Genomic DNA, 16,173 nt, shown 5'->3' with positions numbered 1-16,173 from the left:
GTGTGATTCAGCTAATGTTTTAGCTAAAGAGAGAGTGAGCCACTGATTAGACTAGTGTCCTAGCATAAGACAAAGTGAATCATTCTTAACATAAATCTTTCTCCAAAAGCATTTGACAAAATCCGCTGCCAATTATTTAGCCAACAGATGTACTTGTCAGGTAGTAGGCTTATAAAGTTTCTTTTTTGCTTTTTCTTCATTTTATTTTCTTTTTCCTGGAATATGGCAATATGGTATTTATATACTAAATATGAGCTTCTTTTCAAAGACACAGTGCAACTGAGGATATGCTTCTTGTAGAAAAGAGCATTTTTTTACATTAAGAAAAAGGAAAAAATATATATTTCAGGAGTCATAAGATCAAATGAATTACTCAAAACCTTGTTATCACTAACAAAAATTTAAGGCAGACCTAGAAATACCAATATTATACCAATTACTTCAGAGTATAAAGCATGATGGAACAATTCCCAACTTATTATTTTTTTAGGTCAGAACAATGGTATGTGGGAGCCAGCTTGCATAGGCTAACAAGAGACAATTGTGAGCATCTCTTCCCATCTCTGCATTCAGTGACATCATATTGATAGATTGAAATCAGCTGTTGTGGGAATATGTTCACCAAGGTAATCTTCAATCACTGTAAACCAAGGCCTTTTATTTCCATGGAAAGCTGATGATTTGACATCTATCAGCAGAACACTGCTGATTCTGATCTTGATTCTATAACAGGAGTATTACAAAAGAAAATTAAAGACTAAAATCACTCATGAACATAGACGTAAATATCTTTAACAGAATATCAACTCAGCAAATGCAACTCAGCAAAAACAAACAAAATGTTAGATTGATGTCATCCAAAATCAATAATGCGGTTTCATAGCCTATCAGAATAAGAAAAAAAAAACATATTACCTTATCACCAGATGCATAAAAGTCATAAAATTAAATTTAAGTTGGTGAAAATCTCTGCAATATAGAAACAGAGTTAAACTTTCTCAATCTGGCTAAGAGCAGCTACCAAAAACCTAGAACTAACAACATATATGAATGAAATATCAGAAAATATTTCCCTTAGAGAAAGTTGGGAACAAAGCAAAGATGTCTTCTGCTGGTGAATGTCTGGTGAATACTTTTATTCACATAATATTGGGAGGCTTATCTAATTCAAAAAAGCAAGGAAAAAAAAAAGCAAATCCATAAAGATTTGGAACTGTGAAGTATAATTATTTTTATTTGCCAGTGACAATTGTGTGTATAAAAAAACTCAAAAGACCCTACAAAGAAACTATTTGAACTAATAAGCAAATTTAGTAAGGTGATAGTATGCAAATCAATGTGAACAAAATGATATGTATTTCCATATACTAGAAACAAAAATTGGAAAATATAATTTAAAAGATGTCATGTGTGACAGTACCAAAATATCAAATATCTTATAAAACAAGGTAATGATAAAAGAGTAAAATCTCTATTCTGGTAACTATAAATCCTACTTGAAAAATTAAAGAACTACGTAAAAGAGAAATATATCATGTTTTCAGATTGGATGTTTTAATATTGTTAAAGTATCATTTTTCCTCAAATTGATCTGTAGATTCAATGAAATTCCAAACAAAAATCCCATTAAGTTATTTTTATTTGTTTTTGTGGAAAATGCAAAGTAGACAGAAACCTCTAAGTCTTCAGCTATGTTTGGCGTTTTAGACTTTTCACATATTATTCATTAATACATTAAAATTTAATTAAAAAAATACTCCACATGCTCCCAATCTTCCTGCTCTGCAACAGCTATAGAGTCCAGAAGACAGCCTGAGATGTAAACTTGAGGAATGTTGGCATTTAAGGGATATGCACAGGAGGAAATCTAAGAGACTGAGAATGAGTGAGAAGTGGGGAATCAACCCCAGTGATTGGGTTGTCTGGAAACCAATGAAAAGGAAGAGTCAGCACCAAATGCCCAGAGAAGTCAAGTAAGGGAAGGTCTAGAAATATCTTTTGCTGAAAACAAGAGAATGGAGAAAATGCAGGAGAAATCACTGTGAATTGGATGGTAAATAGGAGATGAGGAAGTGGAGAGAGAGAGAAAATTCAAGTCTATATATGAAAGAACAAGAATTTTAGAGGTAGATACATGACTGAGGGGAATTTGAGGAAAATAAGAAAATTCTATTTAAATACTGATAAGAAAAATATTTTTGAGAGTAGTTCCTAAACTTGACTGCACACGAGAATCACCTGGAGAGCTTTTCAGAATTCCTGTGAGTATGTGGGGGCAAAAAAGGCACACGGGAAATTTCTATGCTGTGAACCTAAAATTACTCTTTAAAAAAATCTGTTAAAAAATCCAGTGCCCAGCCTGTATTTTAGATGAATGAGATAAATCACTGGGGGTGGGTCCAAAGCATCAGTGGTTTTTTTAAGCTTCCAGGTGATTCCAATGTGTAGATAAGTCTGAGGGCCATTGCACTATTATAGTGCTTCTCATACTTTAGTGACAAAATTACCTGAGAATTTGTTAAAACAGAGAGGTCTAGGGTGGGACCCATGAATTTATCTTTTTAAAAGACTCCCAGATTGTGTTAATGTTGCCATTCAAAGACCGCACTTTGAGTAACAGTCTGCTCTAGGGAGGATGATTGAAGATAAGAGAGAGAAAGGAGTAATTAAGTGGGCAAGATGCTTTGGGAGGGTGAAAGCATCTGGAGCACCGGTAGTTTGGTTGCCTTTTTGATGGGAAGAAAGGTAGGTGCCTTTTCTTTTGTAACAAGGAGAAAAAAAGAAAGTATGAACATGAATTTAAATAAATTTGTTGATGGATTAGTGGGAAGTTAAGGAAGGTCTGCTTTGATGACTTCAAGCATTTTAGGCTAGTACTAGTGGTATAGAATGGTCACATTTACCTGACAGGTACATAGTCATGCAGTGACATCAGCAATTTCTGATGTGTCAAAATTAAGTTCTGGACAACATCTAGGCTACATTGATGTATGTAATCAGGACATATTAGCTCAAGAAGTATGTACAAGTGTAACCATATTAATCTGGCATTTGTTTTTCACATAGAAACCATGAAAGCAGTGCTATACTACCAATGTGTCCAATATCTGCACAAAAATGCTTAGACAAATGACGGTCATTCAATAGCTTTTGGTTATAAACCTATGGAATCCATGCAAGCCCAAACAAATCCAAACCCCAAACTTCTCTAGTCATCTTGTAGTTTGAATACTAATAATTGTCCAAAATTATCCTGTAAAATTTGCTTGTGGAACAGATGCCAACTGATCCAATTACATTGCTAGGAATGATGATTCCTACATGATGGTTGTGAGACAGTTCTGAGAACACAGTCATTCAATGATGGAAAGGGCCAGGAAAGTTGACATCTCACATGCACATTCAAAGGCAATACATACTGAAGTTCTTGGTAGAGATGGGAAAGTTTCCAGTGCTGGTTCCTGTGAGCTGACATAATTGTTATGATTTTATTAAATCAATAATGCATTCTATAGGACATACCTGAAGATCTCCAACCATGATGTTTAAAGATAGGGCCATATGGATGATTCCAGTGGTCCTCTAAAATGGACAATAGGCCTTCATGATCTGCTCAAATTGGTCCCTTCAGCAACTCAGAATTCTAGCTGAAATTTATTCTACTGAAAAAGTTCTTAAAGTTCCCCTCAGCAGTATCAGTAGTTTCACCCGGGAACTTAGAAATGCAAATTATTACCAAGACTTACAGAATCAGATACTTTGTGGCTGGGGTGCAGTGGTCTGAGTTGTAATAATCCCTCCAGATGATTTTGATGCATCCTAAAGTTTGAGGACCACTATTGTAGTGGATGTCCAGAAGCATAACAGCCAGGAGCACTGGGGTTTCCCAAAAATGGCAGCACTCATCTGCAGTGATTATTTTGGTAGATGACTTAGAAAATATTTTCTGGCATAATCTACTTTTCTCAGAAAGTGATAGGGTGTCATATCCACATGCATAGACTAACAGATAATATATTTTTATACACAATAACATCTTATTTTGAAGTACATGTTTAAATTCCTGTCAGCTTGTTCTAAAACTCTTTTGCATTGGTTCTGTAAGGCAATTAAAAATCTCATTTGCTCCCTATCAAATGTATTCACTGGCTGATAATTTTGTGAGCATATGTGAATCCCAGATATTCACAAACTCAATAATTGAAAAAAAAAATGAGGCACCCAGTTAATGCTGCTTCTTGGCAGCTTCACATTCAGAAAACAAATACAACAATAAACCACTCCAGTTCATGTAGCTTCAATAACTGATAGAAATAAAATACTCTTTAGGGTATCAATAACAATAACAATAATACTTAACTCAAATACATCCTAGCTCAGTAGCTTCCTACCAAGTGTGAGCAGGATATCACTACTCTCCCAGTCAGTTCTCATAATGTCATCAAGTCACACCAGACAGTATACCCTAGAGGTACTCTGTGTATTTTCAAAATGCAATTTATCCCTGTTAGTTTCCCCATTGTATGCTCTTCTCTGATTCTTGTGCCCTTGCCTTCTTTTCTATCTCTAAAATCATCTGAAGAAACCTCAACTATACCACGACCTTTTATGGGAATGTTGATGTTCATACCAAAGACACTGGGTGTTGGTGCTGTCAGAACTCCCAATCCTCAGGGTGCTAGAAGAGCATCATATCATCTATAAAAATAGAGCTACACTTTGTCCCTGAAACCATTTTACCTGTGTCAAAATGCCCATGTGGTGTCTTCTTAGCTTCTGACCCCCCATGCCCAAAGCATAAAGGAGAAAAAACTAGAAAGAGATACTATAGCTTATACTTAATCTTCTTTCTCTTATAACTGTTTAATTGCATGAGATGCATTTGTTAAGTTGTGAGCGGAAGACAAGTTTATTTTTTCCAATATATCCTATCTAAATAGTTTAGAACCTTGTACTAGAATGGAACATATCCTATCTAAATAGTTTAGAAACTTGCATTGAAATCTTAATATTTTGTGCTTAGACTTTGGAAGCCTGACCAAAACAAAAGCAGAAATATTCACTTTTAACATCCTCTTAACAACTCTAAGAAAGTGCAAAATAAAGTTTATATTTTTATAAATAGAGTCAAATAAACATGATATCAGTTTGTGAATAGTGTATTAATATTCTTCATATACTAATGTTACATTGTGGATATGTGACTATATGAACTATCAACATTTGATTAAATGTGTCTGTAATAGTGCTGTCTAATATACTAAGCATTTAATATGTACCATGCATTGTGCTAAAATTCCCTAATTTTATGTTCCAAACTGTGTTTTAAGCAGGTACTTTTAACATACAGGTAGTTTTGCCACATATAAAGTTTAGAGGGGCTGAGTACCTTGTCCCAGTGATGTCAAAGCCTAATCCAATCAGATCTGGATGGAGAGAGAAAAGTAGGTGTGTCTTCCAGGGGCTGTAGACAGATAAGTTTCACAGAAGGAACTGCGGATGAGACAGAGAGTTTGTAATTGAAATTGCTTCACAAAATTTGGGAGTGAAAAATCATGTTAATTTTCTTCTTTAAATTAACTTGGTTCCAAGTCTTTCCTCACCAGTGTGGTAAGAGATTCAGCATTAAGTGTTTTTTTTTTTTTTTTTAACCTGAGGATGTGTGGGCCATTCGCCTACTAAAAGTTTGTTAAGACTCCTGGGGAATGTAACAAAGTATAGAAAATTAGGGGTGGGGGGGGAAGGGTGGTATCTGGGTAGCTAAGTCTGTTAAGAGGCTGCCTTTGCCTCAGGTCATGATCCTTGGGTCCTGGGATTCAGACCTGGGTCAGTCTCAGGCTCAGCTCATGCTCTCTCTCTTTCTCTCCCTCTCTGTCTCTCTCCCTAATAAATAAAATCTTAAAAAGAAAAGAAAAGAAAACTGAAGAAGTTCATAGGTTAAGGTCCTGTAGTCCTCTGGAAGGGAGGAGAATATGGTGTTTTATATGTTAATCTCTTTTACACAGATGTTACATCTTTAGAAGTACACATGGGTCTATTTACCTCTGCATCACTGAAGGGCAGTCAGTACATGACTCTCAAGATGAGCCACTGCTGACTTCTTCAAATTTTTTATTCCATCTTTCTAGAATGATCTATTTAACATCCACTCTAAGCATGAGCTTTTGCGAATGAAAACCTGCTATTTTCTTCTGCAGGCGGAGATCTCTATTACTAGGTTAGGATTTATCCATAACATAAAATGGCAAGCCCTTGTGACAAGGGCTGTTCTATTCAGACACTTTTTTTTTTTATTCAGACACTTTTGTAAGGAAGAAAAGTAACCTTTGAATGGAAATAGGCCTCATATTTTATTACATTTCACTGGGTCTTTATCTCTTTTGCTTCCCTTAGGATAGTATCTGTGTAGTTCTGGTGTAGGATGGCCTGTTCTTTGGAACTTGGCTGTCATTGAAACCAGCCATATCTAAAAGGCACCATAAATAGTGATTACTTAATTACACAATGAGATAGAATTGAAAAAATAAGATCACATGTGAAAAGCTGTTTCATAGGTAACACTGCCTTAGTATAGGGTGTTAGATACTATGAACTGAGTGGCATATGAGCAACAGAGATGTATATCTCACAGTTCTGAAGGCTGGCGAGTCTAAGAGAAAGGTACTGGCAGTTTCAGTGCTTGGTGAGGAAGTGCATGAATCACTTCCTCATTCATACTTGGCTGTTTTCTTGCAACAATTTTACACTGTGAAAGGACCAGGGAGCTCTCTGGTGCCTCTTGTGAAAGGGTGCCAGTGCCCTTCATGAGAGCTCCACTCTCATGACCTAATCACTTCCCAAAGGCCACCTTCAAATACTGTTGTCACACTGGGGATTAGGTTTCAATATATGAATTTTGGGGGACACAAACAGTTTATAGCAAACATAAATCAAGAAAAATCACCTGTCAAATAATGTGGAAGATTGTAAAGAAACGTCCACAGCACCTTCCATTAAGGAGTGAAATCTCTTTCAACATCCTTTGAATGTGGATTTAGCCGTGTGTCTTAAATGAACCAATGGGATGCTAACAACCTCATTACAATGAGAGGCTTGGAAAGTGCTTGTGCCTAAGAATGTGTTCTCTGGCTACTTTTGAAACTCATCCATCATTTAAAGAAGTTAGACTAGCCATGAATAAGACACAGAGGCCTCTCTTAAAAAGAAAAGTAGATGTGGCTTTTTCCAGTGGAATGGACGGGATCTTATATGTGAAAAGCCACACAATTTTTAAGAGAGTAGGACAAGTATAGTCTAGAAGAGACTGAGACTGTTTAAAATGAAAAGACACTTCTGTCTCCAACTTTCTGTAGGTAGGCAAAAGTCTGCAAATTCTACTCAGTTAAAAACATGGCCATTTGGGACGGCTGGGTGGCTCAGTGGTTAAGTGCCTGTCTTCAGCCCACGGTGTGATCCTGGAGTCCTGGGATTGAGGACTTCCACATCAGACTCCCTGGATGGAGCCTGCTTCTCCCTCTGCCTGTGTCTCTGCCTCTCTCTCTGTCTCTCATGAATAAATAAATAAAATTTAAAAACAAACGAACAAAAAAAGATGGCCATTTCATTTGGAAAAAAATGTCTCAGAAGACAGAGCCAAAATCCCAGAGGACACAGCCTTGGAGAACAATGAACTAGAAATTAGAAAGCTACTGTCCAAAGGGGAGAATGTTCTGTCTCTACAGTAAGGGGAACTGGCAACTCATGTCTATTTGAATGCTAAAGTTGCTTTTGACCAGTGACTGCTATGAATAAGAATTCTATTTTTTTTATTGTGGTTATTTTGATCTTGGCTCACTATTGAATGGTAGGTGTATCTTTTTAGTTTTAAGTCTTTGAATCAAGAGGAGCTGATGCATATACCTCACCTGGATTCACAGAAGATGCAGATCATGTGATATTGGACTTAAGTCTGATGCCATAATTGAAAGAGACCTTTGGGAGTCCCAAGAGAATATTTGGCATGTGGAGAGGATGAAATAATTGTGACAATTACTATTAATGGTCACATTAATTGTGACATTATACAATGTTCAATTGGGAGGAGATTTGAAAAAGGCGATAGTATTTTGCAGTGATGCCCATAAAGAAGTTGAGTCTATTTTTCCATTATTGAATCTGGACTTGGCTATGTGACTTGCTTTGGCCAGTGGGACATTAGTGAGTATAACTGAACCATAGGCTTGAAATGAACATGTAAGTTTGTTTTCTTGATGCTTTGTAACATAGTTATGTGTAGAAGCTTTGGCTAGCCTCCTAGATGATGAAAAATATGTGACTTGTTGCTCCTATCGCCTCTGACAACAGGTAGGCCATCTGGGATGATACAGTTCCCAGCCAATCTGTTAACTGACTGCACATGGAAGAGTATGATCCAGGTCTTAACCTGAAGAACTGTACAGCGGAATCCCAGGATAAATACAATATTACTTTAAGTTCCTAAATTTTGGTGTGGTTTATTCAGAAAAAATTATACAAATAATTTTAGTGAAATAAAACTTCATTTAAATATTCTCAGTGAAAGTTGTTTAATTTTGCTGAAAGCTGGTGAAACTCATGACCAGAGTTCAAAGTACATGTAGTCCTAGAATAAAAATGAAAAATAAATGTAATTAGGTTGGTTTAATAGTAGATCTAAGACATGAGAATGATTTTGGGGTCCTGTATTATAATAACATGTTTATAAAACATATTAAAGCAGAATGCTGAAGATCAGACCTATGAGGAACCCTATAGGTTGTGTGTGACTACTTTCAAACACACTAAAATAAAAAAATTGAATATAAAGGCCCTTAGAGAACACCAGCTAATTCTACTTCATTTTATTTATATATTTTTCATCATATATACTCAATATAAAAAAGTGTCAGAATAGAGAAGGGAAAAAGTTATATTTTCAATCCACATAGAATCTACCATTAATATTTTGATTCATATTCTTTCTAGACACACACAATTAGTATCATAATATGCTTATATCCTAATCTTTTCAGTGCATAATATATCCTAACTATTCACGCCATTAAAGCTCATTTATTGGGCAGCCCGGGTGGCTCAGCGGTTTAGTGCTGTCTTCAGCCCAGGGCCTGATTCTGGAGACCTGGGATTGAGTCCCACGTGGGGCTCCCTGCATGGAGCCTGCTTTTCCCTCTGCCTGTGTCTCTGCCTCTTTCTCTGTCTCTCATGAATAAATAACTAAAATCTTAAAAAAAAAACAAAACTCATTTTTTGTGACATATAGTTTGAGTCTTTAATGTTCTGTTTTAGAATTATGTCATAAAGTGTTTAATCTCATACTTTAAATTTTAGGTTGTTTTAGCTTTTTAAAATTTGTTAGAGTGATATTTGCTACATAGAGTATACATTGCTATTTACTAGGGTAAACCTAATTATATGTCTGCATCTGTATCAGTTTTTCAGAAGAAAGTAATGCATCTGAAATAATATGAACATTAAAAACTTTAATGGATATTTTCAGTTTGTTCCCCCCAAATTGTACCTGTATTTGTACATGTCTGTCTGATTTCCTAAACTTTCATGAACATTGTGAGTTTGTCATTGGAAAAATGAAAAGGGATATTCCATTCTTTTTCTTTTTTGCTTCTCTTCATATGTTTTTGAAAATGTTTTCTTATGGTTATGGGTTATTTGTATTCCCTCTTTTGTGGATGTATGAATTATTTTTTTATATTCATTTTTCATTTTGGTCGGGAATTCGATACTTTTCTTCTTCTACTTAAATAACTTTTATATTAATATAAGGATATTATTCCTTGGCCAAATCCGAAGCATATATTTCCTTACTTTTATTGTTTGCTATTGAATATTTAATATTCTAGTTTTTTTAAGGTACAAGAAGTTTAAAATATTCTAATTTAGTAGCCTATTACTTTGTGATTTACTTATTTTAAAAGTTCTTCTCCATCTAGAGACTAGGGGTGGATGCTGTTTTTTCATTTCTCTTTGTTAATAATTCAGTATCTCCTTCCTTATACTTCCTTTGGGTTTATTCTGTTTTTTTACTAACTTTCTAGAGATAAATATTTTGCTTATTAATTTTCCACTTTTCTTTTCATCAGTATTAACAGTTATACATTGATGTTTAACTTTACTTGCATTCCAAAAGCTTTGATATAATATTTTAGTTATTATACAATTTCATATATTTTAAAATTTTATTGTGCACTTTTTATCCCTGAATTATATACCCATTTCCACATGTACAAAATATTATAAAATAATTATCTTTATCAATTTCTAATATAATGTTATTTGCCCTGATGCCAAGGTCCAAGTGATACCAATTGCTGAAATTCGTTGAGACTTGCTTCTTGGATCCATTATTAGAATAGGTCTTGTAAAAACCTTTGTTTGAAAACAACTTATATTATCTACTTGTTTAATGCAATGTTCCACATGTATCCATTAAATCAAGCTTGTTAACTTTTTTGTTCAAATTTTGAATAATTTTACTAAGGTTCTGTCTCCTACAACAAGAAAAAAATTGAAAGGGGTGCATAAATTTCCCACTATGATAATGAGTTTACCACTTTCTGACTGTATAACATTTTTCTCTGTATTTTTAGGTTGATCTTAGGTACGCATAGTCAAGAATTATTATTTTCTTTTGAATAGAATTTTTTTAAAGATTTTATTTATTTATTCATGAGAGACACACAGAGAGAGAGAGGCAGAGACACAGAGAGGGAGAGAGGCAGAGACACAGGCAGAGGGAGAAGCAGGGTCCATGCAGGGAGCCCGACCTGGGACTTGATCCTGGGTCCCCAGAATCACACCCTGGACTGAAGGCGGCGCTAAACCGCTGAGCCACCTGGGCTGCCCCTGAATAGAATTTTTATCATTATGTAGTTACCTTCTCTCTCTGTCCCTACTAATTTTTTTTTTTACTTAAAATCGATTTTTTGGGTTATTAATTTAGCTTTACTAGCTTTTATTGTTACTATTTTTCTGTTATATTTTCACCAATCTTTTCTTTCAAGTTTTTGTCATTATTTTGGATATATTTCCTATTAAGCGCCTATAGGTAATTTAAAAATCTAATTTAACATTTTTTTTTAACTTGCAAGTTTTTCTCATTTACATTTATTGTGGTTATTGTAAAAAATCATATAATTAAATGACCTTTTGATACGACTGAATTGATATTTTCTACTATTTTATTGTTTTAAGGTTTATTTATTTTAGAGAGAGAGAGAGAGAGAATGCTAGTGGGGGGAGGGGCAGAGGGAGAAAATCTCAAGCAAACTGCTAATTGCAGGGCCTGATGTAAGGCTCAATCCCATGATCCATGAGATCATGACCTAAACTGAAGCCAAATCAGTTGGATACTCAACTGACTGAACTACCCAGGGATCCTTTTCTAACATTTTAATTTTCTATTTCTGTTTGCCCCACTTTCTCTGATTTTTTTCTCCTTTTTTTTTGTGTGTGTGTAGTGTTTGTCTTTTATTCCCATTTTTCCTCTGTATTAGTTTGAAATTTACAGTCTTTTTGTTATTTCAGTTGTTATCTATGACATTTTAACATGCACATTAAACTTATCTCCTGAACATTACAAAGACCTTAGAATATTTTAATTCTATTAATATTAATTCTATTTTAATTCTATTCTAATAAGTTTCTTATAACTGATATACTTTTATTAGCTAATATTTTTGTTTTGCTTTTTTTGACTTTACAAATTAGGCATTTACTATTATTTTATTTTATTAGAATGTGTTTACATTCAAAAATATGGTTAGCATTTTATTTTATTTTATTTCAGATATTTATTTCATAATATCATTGATATTATTGAATCTCAGAGGATCCTTCTCAGACCATGTTCCTTCTTCCTGAAGTGTTATTAACACTTTACAGCAATCTATGTATTGTAAAAGTGTGGGTTTTTTAAAATGCAAATTTGTTTATTTTATTATTATCTTTAAGGTATAGTCTTGAAGAAAATAGAATTTGAGAGTTAAGATTATTTTTTAATAAGTATTTTGAAGGATTTAACTATCTTGTTTTCTGGCTTCCACTGTTTCTATTGAGAAATCAGTTGTCAGTCTCATTACTTGTGTGTGATCTGTCTTTTCCTTTTCTGGTTACTTATGTTCCTTTGCTATTCTGTTTCACTCTGATTTATATAGATGTTAATTTTTATTACATTACTTAGGGTACTTGTCCTTTACCGTCACTGAATTCATATTTCTTGGCTCTGAAATTTTTTTTAGCAGTTATCTGTTCTCTATCCTATCGTATTGGAACTCTTGATTTTCATATTGTTTTGTCTGTCTCTACTACGTTATGAATCATTTTTTTCAATTGTAACTCTTCGTTTACTTTTTCTTCAGCTATTTCCAATCTACTATTTAATCTGTTTATTTTTGTTTCTCCAAACTTTTAATACTATTTACAAGACAGTGTTTGACCTAGCCCTGCATATATCTATTACCATTTTCTGTAATTTAACAATATTTACAGAATGAAAGTAATTCTTATGTTCATTTTTTCCCCTAAAACCCAATTATAATCAAGAGTAATATTTTCCTTTTCACAATGTCTACCTATCCATAGTTTCCAAATTAATGATGATTACTTTTTAAGTGAAATGTGCAAAAAAAAAAAACTTATAAAATTTTAAATTGTAGGAAATAACAGTAGGTTACAATGAACAAACCATTTTGTTCTTTTTATCAGCAATTTAGTCTTGTTTTTCATCAAGGCAAAAGATTTCAACTTTAGTGATCACATTTACAGGACACTCTAGTTTTTACATCCTTTGCAATGTGAACACTGAATCTGTGATATGATCTTGGGGGCTTAGAACTAGACCCAAAAAGCACAATTTGCAGTCAAAGTAGATGATTTTAGGAAAAATATCAGCAAAGGTTCAATGGCAATCTCAGAAAATGCCATTTTATGCTAACCAGAATAAAAACAGACTCACAATGAGGAAACTTGCTCCAAGCATCAGTGCTTTTATCTTAACATCAAGATCAAGTGGAAACTGGATTCCAAATTTATCAGCATTGGTAGATAGTTCCCTAATAAATCCAGCCCATGTATTTGAAATCTTACCAATAACTATTTCTTCATCCAGAGACAATAACTAAAAGAAAAAAATAATAACCTTAGAGAAAAATCTCTGAAATAAAAATAGGTATTCCTATATCAATTTTAGTAATTAAATATGACACATATGAGTTATTATCATGCTGATTATATCCTGCAATAAATTGAATGTGCAATATGGACACATAAGAGCTTGGAAAAACACCTATAGACAATATCTACCTGAAAGGAGATTTTTAAATTGATGGTATACAACTGATTATTCAGTTCACCCTTGAATAACACAGGGGTTAGGAGTGCTGACAGCCCTGGGCAGTTGAAAATCTGTGTAAAGCTGTTGATTCCCCCCAAACTTAACCACTAATAGCACACTGTTGACCAGAATGTCTTACTGATAACAGAGTCAGTTAATAGATATATGTTGTATGTGTTATGTACTATATTCTTATAATAAAGTAAGCTAGAGAAAAGAAAATGTTATTAAGAAAATCACAAGGAAGAGAAAATATCTTTATAGTGCTGTATATATACTTATTGGAAAAAAATCTGCAGTTGATCTGTGTAGTTCAAACTTGTTCAAAGGTCAACTATTACATATATGGTATTTTATATATGATAACATATAAATTATGATAATATATATGCTTAATAAATATAATTTGCTTAAATTTGATCTGAAAATCAACTTAATTACAAATGAAAACCACTAGCTTTTCAGCTCTTTCACACAGTAAACTCTTTCTTAAGAAACTTTCATTTTCTCCCTACTCATCTAAATTCCCTTACTAACTAATATTTAGTTAGTTACTTCTCTTACTAACTAATATTTATTTCTCAACATAGGAGATACCCATGTAGGTAGAAGACACAAACCTGTGATAAATCCTACCACTTGTCTGGTAATAAATGCCATGAGGGTAAAGTTAGGTGATATAATGGAATACAATAGGGAGATAATAGACCAAAAGAAACAGGTGGGATGATTTTAGAGGAAACCTCTTGGGCAAAGCACTATTTAAGCTGAGACTTAGAGGATCAGTAGGAATTAGTGGCCACAGGAGTAGGGAGAGTGACAGCATCCTAGAGAGAGTCAGCAACATGTGAAAAGGCCCTGAGTTGGGAGGAACATAGCTGGAACAAAGTGAGGGAAGGAGCTAGTGGCATAAAATGAGTGAGAAGAGAGAGGTATGCAGTGATGTATTATACATAGCCTTGGAAATAGTGTTAAGGAATTTGGGGAAAGTACTTTTGTGTAACTTTGTCAAAATTTCCCCAGTGTTTTTATACCTGACAACACCATTTCCCCTCATCCTTAGGAAAAGATCGTATATTTTACATTGCAGAGATAATAGAAGCTCTTGGACAGGAATTTGCTAAAATCCCAGAAGCTAACCCTAGAAAGTCATTGTATTTAATAACATAAACAATCAACACATATTTTGTATGTTATATGAACCATATACTATATTTTTACAATAAAGGAAGTGAGAGAAAAGAACATGTTAACAAAGTCATAAGAGAAAATATATTTACATTAGTGTATGTATATTTATTGAAAAAATACACATATTAGTGTATATACTGTAGTATCCATGCCAACACGTCCTACTTCCTTCCTGTTAATGATGGACTATTTCTGCACTGATATGAAGGTTATTTCCAACATGTGCGTTGGTCCCATACCAAGCAAGAGACAGGATTCATCAAATATTTGACATCCGCAGTTTCTCTACATTTTCCCTCCCATTTGGCCCCTTTTGTTTAAAATCAAAACATGCTAAGAACATACCTTTCATAAAAATATCTTTTAATACCTGTGGCCCCATTCAGCCAGGAAGAGGGGTAGGGTAAAGCAATGAGGCAAGTCATACAAGTGTAAAGTTAGTTTCTATCTTCACTTAAATTTTTTTAATAAATTCTGTTCATAATGGATTTGCATTAGTTTTGATTTAAAAAGATTACATTCAAGTATCATTTATCTTAATTATTAAGTTTTTTTGTGCTTTCTTAAATTTTGTTCCTGTGATGAATGGCTTATTTCCTTTACCATAGTTTGCCTGTAACAAGTTACTGCTTTATCTCTTTCCTTATTACCAAAAATATTGCAAGGGTTGCCCACATTCACACATAAGATGACTTTTTCACAGAACTGTTAGCTCCCTTTGTTCCTCATTCTTAGAGTTTACTCAAAAATGCCAGCTGTGAAATGACTTTGCTTCAAACTTAGAGTAGGAAATATTTTATACACCTCAGAGAAAGTTCTGAAGAATTTTGATTAAAGTAGGATTTATTATGATGTGAGATATAAAACAATACACAGAAAGCATTTTATTTTTTAATATCATTAATAATGAACCAAGATAGCTTTGGCGACCAGAGTTTTATGCATAGGCCACTCTCTTCCATTGGTTTCCAGCTTCAAATACAGAAGAGTAGTCTTGTGTGCTCGTTTTATTCAAGTTTTTCAAACTAACTATATTATTGCCATAATTCATTTGCTTAAATACGTTTTACTTAATTGTACATGCAGGTGCCAATCAGAATCAGTATCACAAAACTGAATTAATATAGCTTTAGTGAAGGAAAAAAATCAGGTAATCATTTCAGGTATTAAAAAAAAAGCAAACACGTTCTTAATAAAAGATTGAGAAACAGTACTTTTTCCAAATCAAATATCAAACTGAGACAATAGTCTCTGCTGCTGAGGAATCCATATTTAACTAAGTGTAGTGGGTTGTTTAGTTTTATTAACTATATTTAGTACTTTTAGTAGTTAACCTCCCAAATTATTATCTGAATATTGGCCATAATTTGAGATATATGTCAGTAAGCACATAAAAATATAACAAAATTGGGGACACCTGAGTGGCTTAATTGGTTAAGTGTCTGCCTTTGGCTTGGGTCATGATCTCAGGGTCCTGGAATCAAGCCCTGAGTCAGGGTCCCTGCTCAGTGGGGAGTCTGCATCTCCCTCTCTGTCTGCCTCTCTCCTTCCTGCTTGTACATGCATGTGCTCTCTCTCTCTCTCAAATAAATAAACAAAATATTAAAAAAATAATC

At 33.9% G+C, this 16,173-nt stretch overlaps 1 protein-coding gene across 8 annotated transcripts in view; it reads right to left on the bottom strand.

Annotated features, from left to right (window-relative positions):
* Nucleotides 1-461: 461 nt before the first annotated feature.
* LOC140613883 (phospholipid scramblase 1-like) overlaps nt 462-16,173 on the bottom strand; it is a 33,956-nt gene continuing 18,244 nt past the window's right edge. For 3 of the 8 annotated variants that reach the window (XM_072792362.1, XM_072792365.1, XM_072792364.1), the window contains 5 exons: nt 12,989-13,150; nt 7,905-8,620; nt 5,390-5,493; nt 3,747-3,906; nt 462-723 (listed from right to left, as the gene is read on the bottom strand). In XM_072792362.1, the coding sequence (XP_072648463.1) occupies nt 8,591-8,620; nt 12,989-13,150 (192 nt within the window). In that variant the 3' untranslated portion in view covers nt 462-723; nt 3,747-3,906; nt 5,390-5,493; nt 7,905-8,590. The remainder of the gene's footprint in view (nt 724-3,746; nt 3,907-5,389; nt 5,494-7,904; nt 8,621-12,988; nt 13,151-16,173) is intronic. The other 5 variants (XM_072792363.1, XM_072792367.1, XM_072792366.1 and 2 more) reach the window with 5 other exon arrangements.

This window comes from Canis lupus, chromosome 22 (assembly GCF_048164855.1).
Source record: "Canis lupus baileyi chromosome 22, mCanLup2.hap1, whole genome shotgun sequence".
NCBI lineage: Eukaryota > Metazoa > Chordata > Mammalia > Carnivora > Canidae > Canis > Canis lupus.
Note: the sequence above shows the minus strand (reverse complement) of the source record. Positions and strands in the feature narration are given on the sequence as shown.